The sequence below is a fragment of the Brachyhypopomus gauderio genome, chromosome 2 (assembly GCF_052324685.1).
Source record: "Brachyhypopomus gauderio isolate BG-103 chromosome 2, BGAUD_0.2, whole genome shotgun sequence".
Classification (NCBI taxonomy): domain Eukaryota; kingdom Metazoa; phylum Chordata; class Actinopteri; order Gymnotiformes; family Hypopomidae; genus Brachyhypopomus; species Brachyhypopomus gauderio.
This window is the reverse complement of record NC_135212.1, coordinates 6,069,326-6,084,838: the sequence shown is the minus strand read 5'-3', so window position 1 is coordinate 6,084,838 and position 15,513 is coordinate 6,069,326. Positions and strand designations below refer to the sequence as shown.

Sequence of the window (15,513 nt, the reverse complement as noted above, 5' to 3'; positions counted from 1 at the left end):
CGGCCCAAAACCAGTAAGGCTCGTCGAAGCGTTAGAAACTGGGTCGATTAAGTCGATTTTGTTTACAAAAAGTAGTTTGAATGAAGAACTACTCCTCCCACTCCGCAGCAGCGCGTGGTCTCGAGGCCTTCCCGCGACCGTTGGTCAAATGACTCGCTGTGCACCAATGAACGTAGATCCGGGAGTTTGAAAGATGGGCGGGGCCACGACGCACACGAGCTCCTCGGGACGTGCCGACGCGCTCCGGTCTCCACTGGCGCGAACGAAACTCTTTCATCTTCTAATCTCGATTGATCAGACGGGACGATTTGTCATGGTAATCTGGCTTTCGTGGACGGGAGTTCTCACTTGTAGTTGCGTGATTGATGTACGACGATTTATTCAATAGGCAAAAGATGGTATTTTTTGTTTTTTTTAGTTAAATTAGTTTGAGTTGAATGAAGTTAAATCAGTAGCCTACCGTTGTTCAGATGGTCTGCGTTTACTGGTAAATCAATTACCATGGTTGCTTTAGCTGCTTTAATTAGCCAGGAAGTTAGTCGACTGTATTGGTTTATTCGGAATATTTGGGGATTTTCGATGTAGTATGTAGGCGTAGATTAGCCACATGGTATTGTTTGCATGAGCAAGTCTGCCCGTGACAAACGTCTTGTAGCTTGATGTGTTGCCTAACAGGTTCGCTAGATTGGATAACCAGCCTGCGACCTCCTATCAACATTAATAAGCTAAACCGTATAATCATTAAATTCTATTTATAATGATATTCAGTTGGTGCCTTTTGATAAGCGGCCTAAAGAGTTTCACTTTTTATTTTCAGTCAGATGGCTAGGTCTTTCTCAAAATGAAATAATACTCGAAGTTTGTTTTGGTATTTTTTTTCATTTCATAAGAGCCTAAAAATTCAGGTAGAGGAATCAAGTATTTACAGCAAAAAGAATTCCAGTTTCAAAACATTGCTATGTACATAAATGCACACAAAAATATCTTCAATCTTGAAACAGCACTCATGATGCTAGCATTACAAACATTTTTGTACATTTGACACTGTTGTTCACTGTAGTCTCTCTCCCTCTCTCACACACTCACACACACATTCACACAGTGATGGCAAACTGAAGGTCTTGCTTCAAGTGTCCAGACCTGGGGTTTCTCCTTGTTGTATTCGTGATGCAATTCTGATGGCTTCTTCCAAAGAAGGTTGATCACTAAGCTATGAAAGCAATAGAGAATTCTTCATTTACTCGCACCCAGTCAGGATATTGTCAGACTCTGCTATACAAATACCACAATGTGTTCTTCCATTAACTATTGTGTCGGTCTATTTATGGTGAATATATTTGATGTTCATACATTTCTTCAAACCTTAGCAGTCTTAGAAAACAAATGTGTAGTTTGGGCTTTGGTTAATATACATTCTTCTGCATCATAGTTTGAGCACTCATGTTGTCTGGGAAGTTCTTGTAATACAGAAAGCTTAGGTAATTCAAGTAAATACGTCTGTCAACAATATGAAATGGGATTGGTCATTACTGCCGGCTGCTTTTTTGTAAATCCCACCCTTTACCCATTTTCAATACCACAAACACCACCTAAACAGTGCACCCATTGTATATCTCAGAGCTGCTTTTTTCTTGGTGCATTACAGTACACTTCATATCTAGTTCAATGTGCAATGCCTTAATGTAAGCCAATAGGTGGGTTATCTAATCATGTGTAACTGATAGAACAGTGATAATCATCAGTAGTTGAATTGGCCTATTAGGGTTCCATCAGCAGAGAGATGTATAGAGTATGCTAGCGAATTTAACCAAAGGACCCATGTGGTTGATACGAGGACAGGATTGCACACAGCTCTTGTTCTTAAACGTAGGTGGATATTCTTCTGTAAACTTATTAAAATAAGCAATACAGTGCACCAAAAAATGTTTGGACAAGTAATTAAACCAGCTTACACTATGGAGACAGTCCCAGCTGGGGAAGTACTACTAACAACAGATTGCAGCAGTTTGACCTAATTTCCTCACACCTGTACACCATAAAACCCACTGTGTTTGCTCCCGTAAACAAAGGATCTCAGCCCTTAGCGTACAGATAGAGAATGTTAATCCATTAGCCCCACCCCAACGTCGGTCAGAGTTGTTTGCAGCACTGGGAGAAGATTACTTCAAGACAGTGAACCCCTTGTAAGTGAGTGTGTGTGTGAGACAGGTACCTGTACAGCTATGTGTGTGCCATTGGAGGTAGCCAGCAGAGTGACGGGGTGTGCTGTGGCAGAAACCCCAGAATGCTGTTCCTGCACCAGTTCACCGTCCTGGGTCTGGAACACGGACAGGTCCGGTGTCACAATAGCCACCTGCAACACACACATAGATACACACAGCCCTGAAAATACACAGCACTTGTACTCAGAGGGCTCAGCTCAGTCATACTAACTAAACACAAGGGGGTGTGGAGGGGGGAAATAACAAAAATAAACAACAATTGAATGCAAGCCATCACCTGTCCTTCTGTGCCATCTGCTGAAACCATGGTGACCGAATGAGCCTCTCCTGGAGAAAGCATTGCTTCATGTGCTGGGATGGTTATTGTGGTTCCCTCTTGTGTTACCATGGTTATTGTGCCAGTCATTGCTTGCACGTCGGCTTGCGAGAGCACCTAAAAGGACATAGTTGGCACAACAGCTACCCACACTTTCTGAGCACAATCGAACACTATAATTCAGACATAAGACCCATACAGAAGCCATTCACATTAAACAGGTCTTCTGGGATTGCAGAAAGCACTGACCTGTTGTGTGCCGTCCTGAGATATCAGGGCTATGTGTTGCTGGCTCATGACCTCCGACCCTACTGAAACCTGCTCTGAGCCACTGTCCTCCTCAACCACAGCAGGTGTAAATGTTAATGCAGGATCATCAATGGCTTCTGAACAAGATATTCAGACAGTCACACACCCACAATGCAACACACAAACACCCATGAACACATCCATGCTTGCACCCAGAGTAATTTCTGGTCAAGAAGCTACCATACAGAGCCGGAGTGGCTAATCGGGAGATTCGGGAGGATTCCCGATGGGCCGGCTCATGTCAATCTCTAGTTTGGGCCGATTGGGAGGGAAAAATAATTTTTGGCCGGATTTGGGCATGAAACTCCCGGGCTGAAAACGTGTCCCACTCCGGCCCTGCTACCATATATATAGAAACTATTCTTTAGAACCATTTTATAGACATCAATAGACATCACCTATTTACAGTGATCAAGTAGCGCTGAATACAAAAGCAGATACTTGTGTCTTGCCTTGGGACCAGTGGGATGAAACTGATTCCTTTTATCGTAATCCCACTTAATTTCACCATCCATTCCTCTCACATTGCCTTCTCAATACAGTCTGACCAAGGATGTCTTTATAGTCTTTATACCTCATGGCTTTGCAGGCATTGTGGGATTTATTCCCGGAGAGTACTGACCTATCGGGGGCTCGTAGTAGGCCTCCTGCTCTTCCTCGATGGGCTCTGTGTCATTGTGAGCAGTGCGCTTGTGCATAGCTAAAGTGGAGATCTGCTTGTAGGTTTTGCCGCAGTGGTTGCAGTTGTAGGGCTTGCATGGTGTGTGCACTACATGGTGCTTGTAGAGGCTGGAGTACTCCGTGAAGCGCTTATCACAGCCGGGCACGGTGCAGACGTATGGCTTTTCCCCTGGACGAGTGAAACGGAGCGCTTACATTAATATGTCTGATATGAAACAAATGTTCACGCGATTGCCATTTTAACTGCTATGCAATATTTGTGCCATTATTAAGACAATATATGCAATGTAAGTACCAGTGTGAATCCTCATGTGGTTTTTGTAATTGGTGGCACTGGCAAAAGCTCTTCCACAGTTTGGCTCAGAGCAGTAGTATGGCCGCTCGCCAGTGTGTGTTCGAATGTGAACCTTTCGGATGTTTGAAGTGGTGAAAGATCTTCCACAGCCTTCGAATGGGCATTTGAAAGGCTTCTCACCTAAAAAGAATAATACAATATAGGAAGCTTAGACCACTAACCCAGTTACAACACTCCCACTGCTGATAGTGCCCAGTTGCTACTACATAGACCAGTGCAGGATTGTGGTGAGGGAGGACCTGTGTGTGTCCTTGTGTGTTTCTGAAGATCTCCAGACGTCTTGAATGACTTAAGGCAGTTGAGCTCCTGACAGCGATATGGTTTTTCACCAGTGTGTGTGCGAACATGACTTTTGAGGCCATACCCTGTGGATAAACACCTCTTCAGTGTGTGTACTGATGCAGAATTTTAAAATTTATAATAAAAAATGGTTATATTAATGTAGAATTGTCTGTAAAAATGTTACCTGTGGCAAACTTTTTCCCACAGCCCAGATGTTCACATATGTAAGGTTTATCACCAGTATGTGATCTTTCATGAACCTTTTCAAGCAAAACAAAAACCATGTAAAACCCAGAAAGCATGAGGTAAATGTTTTGACAAAACTGTTAGGAAAAAAAACAACCACAGGTTCTAGCGATGTACTTATTTTTGCCAGCCCAGCTAACTGTGACAGAGCTTTACCTTGAGATGGTGAGCTGTGCTGTAAAGCTTTCCACAGCCATCGTGATCACAGCGAAAGGCCTTCTCACCTATGTGCTGCATTTTGGGAGACCTGCTCTCGTGACCCTGGAGAACAATCTGTACACACAGGACATGTCAGTGACACACCACACACAAACACACACACTTCAGACTGAAGACAGCATTAGAAGAGAGGGCGCACCTGCATATGCACACTGCCATCAGAGTCACCTCTACTGAGCAGCCCTGTGCCGCAATCTGTACTTCCCACCTGAAAAAGCACAGGTGCATTAGGAGACCAGACTTCTAAACACACACACACACACAACACTATTCCATCTGTGACCTTGGTTTAACATCAATTTAACAACATTATCACAATGTGCAGCGAGCACTCTGGGATGAAAAGGAACCATTGTCATTCTAACCTTGGTGGAGTATTGCTCCAGCACACTGATGGTGTCGGGGTCCATGGCGCCCTCTGTCTGCAGGTCTGCCACTGTACCATCAGCCTGGATGGCCAGGATGGTACTGGACTGGGGCATATGCTGGATATAAGCCGTGGTGCCATCCTCCAGCTGGACAGCTTGTAACCCAGCCTGATCATATGTGTCTGAAAACACCATATACATATAGCCATATACAGTTGTTATAACTACTACTGACCGCAGTGTAAAAATAGCCCATGCTTTTACACCAGCCCCTGAGTATGGTAACTGTCTCACCTTTGCATGCATGAATGTAGGCCGTTGTCCCATCGTCCAACTGCACTGCTTGGCCGTCTTCTAGGTGGAGTCCTTCTCCAACTGAAAATGGACATGAAATACACCCATCACCGCTTTGAGTAGATACATGCTGTATGGTACACATGAGGTTCGTGTCTGGAGACGTTCCGCGGAATCGCGCGGCCATGTGTGAGATACCTGCTTTAGGAACCGATACGTGCTGCACGTATGCAGCAGATCCATCTTCTAACTGAATCACCTGCCCTTCCATTATCTTGTTATCTGAAAGGGAAACTGCAAAGATGATGTAAAATTAATACTATAAATCAGTGGATTGGATCTGTTTTGGGTTGTAGCCTCTGGGATGCTTTGTAAAATACTATTGGATAAGTTTACTGGGTAATTCATTCCATGTCAATTGGTGTAAAGTATATAAATTGATTCCATTAATATATAAACGGTCGATGCCTCTATTTTTAGGGCATTCAATTAGTACATACATGTTTATACTTATAATTGGCCTAACAATGTACCTTTAGGGCTGTGTTGTATGTATGCAGTGGAACCATCCACTAGGGTCACTGCTTGCAAACTCACTGTATCCATAGCCTCAATGTGGTCACTGTCTGTAAGGTGAAATATTGTAGTTACAGGCTTGAACAGAAGTGGATGAAAGAAACAGATATCAGGTACCGAGCACACAATTGAAAGTCACCTCACCTGCAACAGTCACAGCCTCTGTCAGACAAAGGGTGACCTGCTGTGGGTCCCCATCAACACTTTGGAACTCCATGCTCTGGGTGTCTCTGTTCACCTGGGCAAGGAGCATGGTGTACCTGCAAAGACCAACCAGCAAACAGCACATCAGCCTCATACAGCTGCTGATACTCACACTGTAACAACGAAACGAACATTTCAGGCAGTTCATTATTTTTTTTTTTTGTTGTGGATTACTTGCATTATATTAGAGGTGCTATCTAGTTTGGACAGTATCTACAGTCTTTCCACTTTAAACACACTTGGAGTTAATCACTTGATATCCCATGTCTAAGCGATTTGTCTTGCCTACTGGTATATTACGCTGCATAATTTTTTTTAGGTCGTTTTTCTGTTTATATACTTTGTTATACTGTATGTCTTATTTGCATGAACCAATAGAATAGCTAGATTTCTATTTAGATCTCGTGTTACATTGTTATAACACTTTCAGTACGTCTTTCCTAGAACTGGTAGCCTAAGGAAATATCGCAACTTAATTCAGGCCAAATCGTATATTATTTAAGTATAACTGTACACGGTGTTCATGTTGAATACTCTTTCTTTCGCAGATTTCGTTAATCCCAAATTCGCACCTCTTGAAAGTCAAAGCTAAGGATGTAAAAACTGGAGTTGTAACTACAGTAATGCGGTACTGTAGACCCTCCTGGCTAACTAGCAACATTAGCTGCACCAAACGTTAGCTACCTGTATGAGCTCACACGGCTTAATTAAATAACTGTCCAGAATGCGGTAAGATATGCTGCAGTTTAGAAGAAATGTGCATTTTGTCTGGAGTTAAGCGTGTTGATATGTCGCTAGTCGATTAGGAGAATATCGGCTTATGTAAGCCACCTAATATAATACCAGATAAAGTATATTGCGTATTAGCAAATGTGCTAAAATAACGTCCGGATTTTCAGTTTGACGTCTACATAAAACTAGCGTTATGCAGCTCGTGTGTGACACTAATGATCTAAAACGATGCAACTAGGGTTTCCAGTTTGTATCATAAATCCCACGAGTGAAAGTGTGGTCGGTTTCGGTGAGTGTCGTTAACTGGGAGAAACAGGAAGGTTACAATGTTGCAACCGATATGAACGCAGTGTGTCCAATTGCCTCTAATAAATAAAACATTGCTTCCGATGCGTTTTCATTGCTTTATTGAAATAAGGTTTCCTCTTAAACCTCCATGACTCTTCCATCAGCGAACTCCGCCGCTATGCAGCGACTGAGGAAATAAGGCACACTGGGTAAAACACATTTATATACTAACCTCCAAAATTTTCCAACAATCCCTTCGTTCGACCACCATGCATCAGGGCAGGAAACGCTCGGCAGAGACTACAACCCCAGAACATGAATAATCGCATAGTTACCGTCAAAAGGCGGGTCAGTCTCGTGTCTGCTCGTTCGATTGGTTCAAACATTGTGGTTGAATTTGCCCTCACTCTTTCATTCGCCCAAAAGTATTTCAAGGTAAAACGGGGAAAATATTCATGTTCTGGGGCACCATGATAACGCCATTCTGGTCTGTGGGTTGTATTGTTTTACGATTAATAAACGGGAATAACATCTAGACACTCTGTTAGAATATTTTTTTATTTACGAGGAAATGCGGAATACAGTTTCTAGTATTTTTTTGTATTTTTAGAGGCGAATCGTGTTGTTAGTGCTTACAGAAAAACAAAAGTTGATCATGTTTTTGGAGTGTGCCCGCAGCCATTTTGAATCGCGGGCTGTATGGGCAATGCAGTGCTCCGAAGATAAAACTGGACCTCAAATAAACAGATGCATTTAAGATCTTCCAGCTTGCTTCCGGTAGCTGTAACGCCTATGTTAAAAGAAGAGCATGTTTAAAATGTTATGATAGACCGCGAATAGAATAATTTCAAAATTGTCTGTAAGCTCATTGTTGCATAAATACAACAAATTCCCCCAAAACTTGGTCAGTTCAAACTCAGTAGGCCTATATAAAATCATCTTCCCATAACGTGCTTCCGATATCATACGCTATTTATTGCATTATATTTGGGGCATAGTTAAATTTAACGAGAAAGGACAAAGGCACTATATGTTCGTGATCTATTTTAGACCATAATGAGAGAAACTCACTGCAAGAAGGTGGATGATATTGAATGACACGACATTTTCTTTGCGCTCCAACACAAGGATGCGGTGTACTTTAACAAACGTTTTGTTAAATATAATTTAAGTGCACATTTATATAGTAGCATATATAACAGTATCTGGAAAGCATCACAAAAACAGCCAGAACAAACAGCACAGTCATTTCTGGTTTATGAGTTTATGGGCTCTTGTCAGATAAACTATAAGCATAAATAAAATCTTATCACAGAGAATTATTTCTTTACCAGCCAATTGCCTTACCAATTATATGAAGGCTAAATATATACAATCCGGTTTACAATACTGCTTGTAGAAAGCAAGATATGTGGTCCTGATAAAATAATTCACTATAGGCCTATGGCAAAATGATAGACTAGCGAAACGATCAGACCTTCGTTATCCTCTACCACGCTGGAAAGTAAACATCTAAATTCAGGTAGCCCAGATATATTTTTTTTATCAGAATAGATTGTTTATCTTAAAATGAACGTGGAATGTGAAATTCGGTAAGTCTGCTACAGTGTATTTTCTGAGTTCCAGGTCTATCTCATTTTATCTAAGGAGCATGTCGCTATCAGCCGTGGATGGGGGACGAACAAACCGGGGCTCCTCCGCCTCACCTGTTTGTGCTTATATAAAGAGGCGGACACGCGGCACGCCAGTCGACGCGTGAACAGAGTGATGTTTTCTGGGGCACGAGCGGACAGCAACAAAAACGGCATGGAAATCAAGGAGGCGGCGGCTCTTCGGAAGCAACGCAGAATAAAACAGGGAATCCAATTTTTACACAAAGATTCCGCGGATCTACTGCCATTAGATGGCCTTAAGAAACTTGGAACTTCAAAAGAAGGAGTGAGTTGTAAATATGAAACAAAAAAATTTAACTTAACGCTTATTAGGAATGAAAACTGTGAGACTGCATGTAAAATATATAGTACAGTGAATGATAAAAAAAAATCGTTGTAACCCTAGCACAAGATTCCTTGTAATGTATTAGCCCTATTACAGTAATATTGTAGCCCTTTATTTTCATTGTATTAGTTGTTGCCATAATCATTCATTATGTAGCCTACAAGCCTGGTGTCAGTTGCGTTGTATCTTTGCAAGGGATTTCGGAGGCAAGACATGTTTTATAATTGACTCGTCGTCCCATGACGTCATAGTCATACCCTGGGATATCCTGGGATGTGCTTGCTTACAGCGCGTGAAAAACAAAGGTGGACAGTGCATTAAAATAATCATGACATAAATTACTCATGATTTAAAAAATGCAATTGGTTGAATGTAAATATTCCTTTGCATTGTTTTTTCCTAATAGTCTTTTGTTTCCTATAGTATTGCTTGAGCATGACAGTTGAGTCAAAGCAAGACATCTGCTGTATGTTTTGACAAACCTAAAAGTCAACGTACAATATATGTAATATATGTGTATGTAATATATATGTAAAATTCAAGAGATTATATTCCAGTAAATTAGTAAGTTTGCACTAAATAATAAATAATAAACAGTCGGTGCACTTGTGTCACAGGCGTTCGGTTGTTTAGCACTGTGATGCGTCCTGCAGTTTTAATTTTGGATTTTAGTTATGACTCACATGCTTTTCTCTCCCCAGCAGCCCCACAACATTCTCCAGAGGAGACTGCTGGAGACCAGCTTATCACGAAACAGGCTGAACAGCCTCAACATGAAGCCACCTTACAAGAACATCATGCAGAACCACAGTGTTAACAGCAGGGCACAAGACACGGACGACGACCTCTTCCAGGTCACGTGTCAGGTGAATAAGAAACAAAGTGCTTATACTAGTGAAAGAGAAATCAGTCCTGAATAAATATTTCCAGTCGTTCTCTCCAATTTCGTCTCATCCTTTTCCTTCATTTCTAACCCTGTACTTAGTGCTTAGGACGAGAGGTGGCAGTCACACTTGACACAGGCTGTACGGCGAATCTCATATCATCAGTCAGTGTGGAAAAGCTTGGGTTAGTCTTCAGTATAATGTGAATAACCTAACAGTTGATTTTAAGCATGCTGGTAAACAGTAAAGAGCTAAAGGCAGGAGTGAAGTGAAGCACTAATGCTAATGGCCTACTGGTCCCACAGTGTGAAGGAAAAGATGATCAGCAGAAAAGCTGAGGACGACCTACCAGTCCAGCACAACCTTCCCGTTACTGGACACATCGAGCTCAGTTTGGTCATTGGACAGTTAAAGGCAGATCTTCCCTTTAGTGTTGTCGGTGAGATCAGTACGACATGCACAAGAACAGACATTACGTTTTTGGCAGTTAAAACTTGTCACTAAACTGAATTTGGTTTACACTGTAGAAATTGACAGGACATTCATGTCCCTTGGCACCAAGACACTCAAATCTCTGAAGGTAAAATCTCTCTGTCGTGTAAACCCAAAAGGAAATGTCCATGTGTGGTTGTTTTAGTAGAATTTCAAATGTACTGGTATGTTGCCTCCTGCAGTGCATCATTGACACTGAAAAGCAGATGCTGACTGTAGGAAAATCTGAAAGGGAACAAATTAATTTTGTTGGGAGGTGTGAAAATGATGGTAAGAATTATTTCCAGCATTATACCCATAATACCATGCTTACACCCAATACCTACAACTTTTACCCACAATATGATATTTACATTCAAATACTTTGTTTTCATCTGATTTTGTCACCTGTGCTTAACATTTCAGTCTCCATGGAATAGGAGGAATCTACAGATAGAATTTTCCTGGGGGATAAGACTGGGTTTTGGTGCCGAGCAAATCCCTGGGCCCCAAGGTCTTTGTTGAGATGACAGCAGCTGAGCAGAGAGCTTGTGTGTCCTCTCACACAAACCCCCACAATCCCCAGCAGCTCCTGTGCGTCGCAACACAAGCAGGGGCAAGCGTTCCTTCAACAGCCACACTCTCACGCTACATACTCACAAATGACTTACCGCTATTCACTAGAGATTAAACAACTGTAGATTCTTATTTATCTATTTATTATAATGTTACATTGTGATATTCATAGAAAACCATAGTGTTACAGTCTATAGAGGCGTCTATGTGTATATTAATATTAACCAGGGATGCACTGATCTTTTCTTAGCTATATGAAGTGTAAACTTTACAGTGACTATAGTGCTGCTCATTTGAAACTCTACCTCCCAAACTCCTGAAGCTGAACAGACTTTGGCTGTCGGTTCTGTGGTTTTAATGCATACTAGAGATTATAATAAACAAGAAAACACATGTTCTTTTCAGTTCTTTAAGTCCGGTTGTAGCCAGTTGTAAAGTCGTATTCTGTTCATATTTCATTTTGAAGCATATGAAGGCATCTATAAAAATATTAGATTGAAGAAGCATGGGTCACCCATGGCAAAAGTAGCTGTTTGCACTGCTCAATAAGAGGTTATTGTTGTATAAAGAATTAATGAAGCATAATTTTGGAAGTTGTGTTATTACCTAGAGTTTTTAAATGTTTAACATAACATAGAGCTTTTCTGCTTCTGGTACACACCTGGTTCACCTAATCTTATTAGGTTCACCCAAACATCCACTGATATCAAAATGTTTACAGAAGGGTTCTAAATGTTTAATACTGGAATACTTCACTGGAAATTTGTACTGATATTCTGTTTTGTAGACTATTTTTGCCAAGCATGCTTTAAATAAATGAACACATTAGAAGGTACTAGGACTCTTGAGTTCTTATGTGCACACACATATGCATCTAGTGCTTTATCAAACTTTTCTCAAACATCCACAGTGACTGAAGATTCTCAGTTTAGGACACATGAGTTATTTTATTGTCATTAATGAGAGAAAGAAAACATTTTCTGATCTCTTCCTTTCTACTTTATTAGCTTCCAACAGGCTCTTATAGTGTGACCTTCAGGGTTCTAATGGAGCGTACAACTCATAAAATCAAGCCAATTACACAGAAAGTCTTTACAGGACAACTGTGATCACACCTCTCAGAGACAGTCAGAAAATTCTGTTTACTTAGGCAATGATATTTTGTGAGCCATGAGATTGTTAAAATTAATTCAGACGCCTATGGGTTTAAAAATACATTCTAAAATCAAGGCACAATGTGCTGTTGTAGTTGCATGACTTCTACAGAGATGCCACAAGGTGGAGCTCCTGGAATTGTTCAAAGTTAGTGCCTCACTATAGCAACCCTAGTACACAAGAGTGCGAAGATCACTGCAGTTGGCTGAGAGAGGACATAAATACATTAGGGAATTCATTAAGGTATGATAATTTCCTGTTCCTTTCATTATAAACTGTCCTTAAAAACATTATAACATTTTGAAAAACGCAAACTGAAATCAGGTCAATAGAAAGTTCTTACATTATGAATAAGGTTTGTTGGGGTTAATTACAGAGTACAAACGGCTACATGACGATGGCCTCTAGAAACGAGTTCCCTGATAGTCAGAGTGTCATACCGGCACTGATGGGAAGAGACAGGAATGTCACCTTCGTACTGGACACCTCTGAGTCTATGACTGCTGTTCTGGGAACAGTGAAGTATCTGATTATTCAGACTCTTCTCAGCAAAGCCTCACTCAGGAACTCTCTCTTCAACATCAACACCTTTTCATATAAGGTCTGTGAATGTATTTCCACTAAGACTTAAAAGTCTAACTTTACAAGGTTAGAAAACTATGCTGTTTAATTCATACTACATTCTCTACACAATATACAATCTCTTCTACTTCTACATTTCTGTGTGTCCAATTTTTGTAAAGTGATCTTTGGTTCTATGAAACATGCTATACAAACGTGACCTATTAGTAGTAGTAGTATGATATATATAGATACTTGTCCAGAAACATTGCTTAGTCTGAGGATAACCAAATCATGAAATATTTGTGCTCACAACACACTGCTTTGATAGTCATTTTGTCGGTTGTAAATGTGTTCGTGTGTCTGTGACCTGCTGATCTTGTACCACAGCCTGGTTTTAAAGTACTAAAGCATACTGAACCCTTCCTGTGCCTCCCAGGTCACACCATGGTCTGATCACATGATCCCTTGTGCCCCAGATACGGTGTACGAGGCACTAGGCTGGATCCACGCTCTCAGGACCAGTCCAGGAAATGATCTCCTCACAGCACTAACGACCGCATTCTCAGATCCCATCTGTCAGGCTGTCCATCTTGTGACCAACAGTCTCCCAGACAACCCAGAGAGATGTCTGAATGCACTGTCTGCTTTTCAGACACGCCCTGTTCATACATTTTACATATCTGAAAAGCAGGCTTTGGACAGCGAAACCTCAGACTTCTTGAAGTGCTTTACGTCAGCCACTAGAGGGAGCTGTTACAAGCTGTCTCTAAATTTAGATGGCACTTCTGAGCAGGTAAGACCCACAATTTTTAAAAACTAACAATCCAGCATTCATAGAACACAGTTTCCCTCCAAAAATCTTTGGAAAGCTAGTTTTGTAACAATGGTGGACTGTTTAGGAAATGTTTTTCATGTTTTTCATTAACTATATAGCGCCAAACTATCATTTGCATAATATCAAGCGCATAATGATAAATTAACTTTTTATTTTATTTTATTAAAAACAGGTAGTTCTGTTGCACTCAGCACTTGGCCAAAATCAAGATCCATCACACTCAGAGGACAGAGGGTGTCAGGCACTGTGCTACAACCCAACACATGCCATCCATCTCTCACCATACTGGTATACACTCTACATCATTATCCACAAGGAGTCCTGAAGAGTACAGGACAAGTTGGCTACAACAGCTCCCCCTGGCGGCGTGAAACAGTAATGCATTTCTTTTCAGGTGTTGTATCAGAAATCCCTTTACTGGAACCCCGTGTGTTCCCGCTCGAGTGATGAGGGGTGCCGAGTTCTTTCCAGGCTGTCGTGTGTTAGCAAGGAAGGAGGCTGATGGCTTCTACTACCTGGGGACAATTGTGAACCAGCTACAGGTGAAGAAGAAAACATCCACTGCAATATGAGCAGTTATTTTCATTTTGCAGACTTGAAATCATCAATGTTTTTAAAATGTCAGGCTCGTTTACATCATGAAACACCTGTTGACCCTAGGACAGGGGAGGAATGTTTATGGTGGCATTTGATAAACCCGTACCCAGAGGGGACAGCGGCACAGAAATGGCATGGCCTCAGTTAACATGCCAACCCGACATGGTGAGCATTGGTCAGGCACATGGGCGAGCTTTAGGACCAGGAGACACCGTGCTGGCACCGGTGGAGCTGCAGCTGGGTAGATATGGTCCAGGCAGGATTCTCTCAGGCACAGAACTACGAGACCCACTTAAGGGTAAGAGCGCGTCCTGATCAAAGACAGGCTTTCGACCGAACTCCCACCGTTTACTTGCAAGTTAAAGTCTGTCGTCTCGTTCCAGGCGGAGAAGGCAATGGACTGCTTGTTCTCTTTTGGAATGGAGTTCAAATGTACATTCCCATCAACCTGGCCATGTGGATACCAGCTTCGCATCATGAGAGGATCGTCAGGGAACTCCAACCTTGTGTCTTCAAACCATCTTGCCTAAGCCATGCCCACTACAGTCACATTAACTGGACTCCACCCTGTTGTATACATCAGGGCCTCCAAGCGACTTCTTCCTTGTGTGCTTGTCCAATCAAAAGCTGCCACTTCTTAACCCCATGTTTATGCACAAGCAGTCACAGGAAAGAAGTGTTGGAGACGAAATGTGATCAACTGAAGGAACTGAAGAACTCTCAAGACACCAAGACGCCTTTATGTTCATCATCGCCCTCAGATTCTAGCGAGGATGACGACCAGGACCAGGATGATGAGGCCAGAAAAAGGTTTCGTGCCCCAGGGTCAAAGCTGGTGAGCCGCTCGGTGAACACAGATATCTCATGCCTGAAAAAGGCCCAGTGTGAGACCCAAAGTAGGCCTGCCTGGAGGTACTGGAGAAGAGGAGCCTCAGAACCACACCACAAACAACCAGGTCAGCGAGGCCTACATCTACTGTACACACACACATAGAAGGTTCGCTCACATAAACTTCATTACATGAAGAAATTTCTGTATTAAGTAAAATGTAAACATGTTCTTAATTTCTCAGGGAGGCCAGTCAAAACATCTCCAAACATCAACCACACTGAGTCTGGAAACATCACGGATCTCGGGATTTATTCATCCATTTCTACCCCCACCAATCACAGCTCATTATTTAAACTGGTTCCAGATCCTGTAAGAGCAGGTAAAACAGGAAGAATGATGTTTGGCTGTACTGGTCCAGAACCTCCATCTGAGGCTGTATCTCCACTGACTATGGCACTGAATGAAATCTGAGCTAAACCAACATCACAAAGCCAGCCAAAAATCCATAC

At 41.9% G+C, this 15,513-nt stretch overlaps 3 protein-coding genes across 10 annotated transcripts; 2 read left to right on the top strand and 1 right to left on the bottom strand.

Annotated features, from left to right (window-relative positions):
* The first annotated feature begins 160 nt into the window (after window positions 1-160).
* LOC143485153 (nuclear receptor-interacting protein 3-like) lies at window positions 161-11,856 on the top strand. 4 transcript variants are annotated; one of them, XM_076984438.1, is made up of 8 exons: window positions 161-316; window positions 8,740-9,030; window positions 9,795-9,956; window positions 10,076-10,158; window positions 10,280-10,413; window positions 10,502-10,554; window positions 10,649-10,736; window positions 10,872-11,856. In XM_076984438.1, exons 1-8 carry the CDS (start codon window positions 194-196, stop codon window positions 10,883-10,885), a joined length of 948 nt encoding a protein of 315 aa, XP_076840553.1. In that variant the 5' UTR covers window positions 161-193; the 3' UTR covers window positions 10,886-11,856. The 4 variants fall into 4 exon arrangements, with proteins under 4 accessions (XP_076840553.1, XP_076840545.1, XP_076840562.1 ...); XM_076984430.1 differs by having other exon boundaries at window positions 9,792-9,956; XM_076984447.1 differs by lacking the exon at window positions 161-316 and adding an exon at window positions 7,576-7,869 and having other exon boundaries at window positions 9,792-9,956.
* znf143b (zinc finger protein 143b) lies at window positions 862-7,407 on the bottom strand. Of its 5 annotated transcripts, none has more exons than XM_076984379.1 (16): window positions 7,325-7,407; window positions 6,013-6,128; window positions 5,826-5,918; window positions 5,491-5,586; window positions 5,293-5,373; window positions 4,996-5,180; window positions 4,770-4,838; window positions 4,568-4,684; window positions 4,350-4,425; window positions 4,123-4,248; window positions 3,824-4,003; window positions 3,470-3,697; window positions 2,788-2,921; window positions 2,500-2,655; window positions 2,213-2,353; window positions 863-1,210 (listed from the first exon to the last, which is right to left on the bottom strand). In XM_076984379.1, the coding sequence occupies exons 2-16, from the start codon at window positions 6,119-6,121 to the stop codon at window positions 1,127-1,129; spliced, it is 1,875 nt and encodes a 624-aa protein (XP_076840494.1). In that variant the 5' UTR covers window positions 6,122-6,128; window positions 7,325-7,407; the 3' UTR covers window positions 863-1,126. The 5 variants fall into 5 exon arrangements, with proteins under 5 accessions (XP_076840478.1, XP_076840494.1, XP_076840470.1 ...); XM_076984372.1 differs by having other exon boundaries at window positions 864-1,210; window positions 2,788-2,924; XM_076984388.1 differs by having other exon boundaries at window positions 864-1,210; window positions 2,788-2,924; window positions 5,491-5,574.
* A 502-nt stretch (window positions 11,857-12,358) lies between the features above and the next one.
* Window positions 12,359-15,475, top strand: c2h11orf16 (chromosome 2 C11orf16 homolog). Its single transcript, XM_076984298.1, has 8 exons — window positions 12,359-12,419; window positions 12,553-12,777; window positions 13,177-13,533; window positions 13,748-13,863; window positions 13,970-14,117; window positions 14,236-14,470; window positions 14,556-15,128; window positions 15,246-15,475. Exons 2-8 carry the CDS (start codon window positions 12,568-12,570, stop codon window positions 15,473-15,475), a joined length of 1,869 nt encoding a protein of 622 aa, XP_076840413.1. The 5' UTR covers window positions 12,359-12,419; window positions 12,553-12,567.
* Window positions 15,476-15,513: the final 38 nt, after the last annotated feature.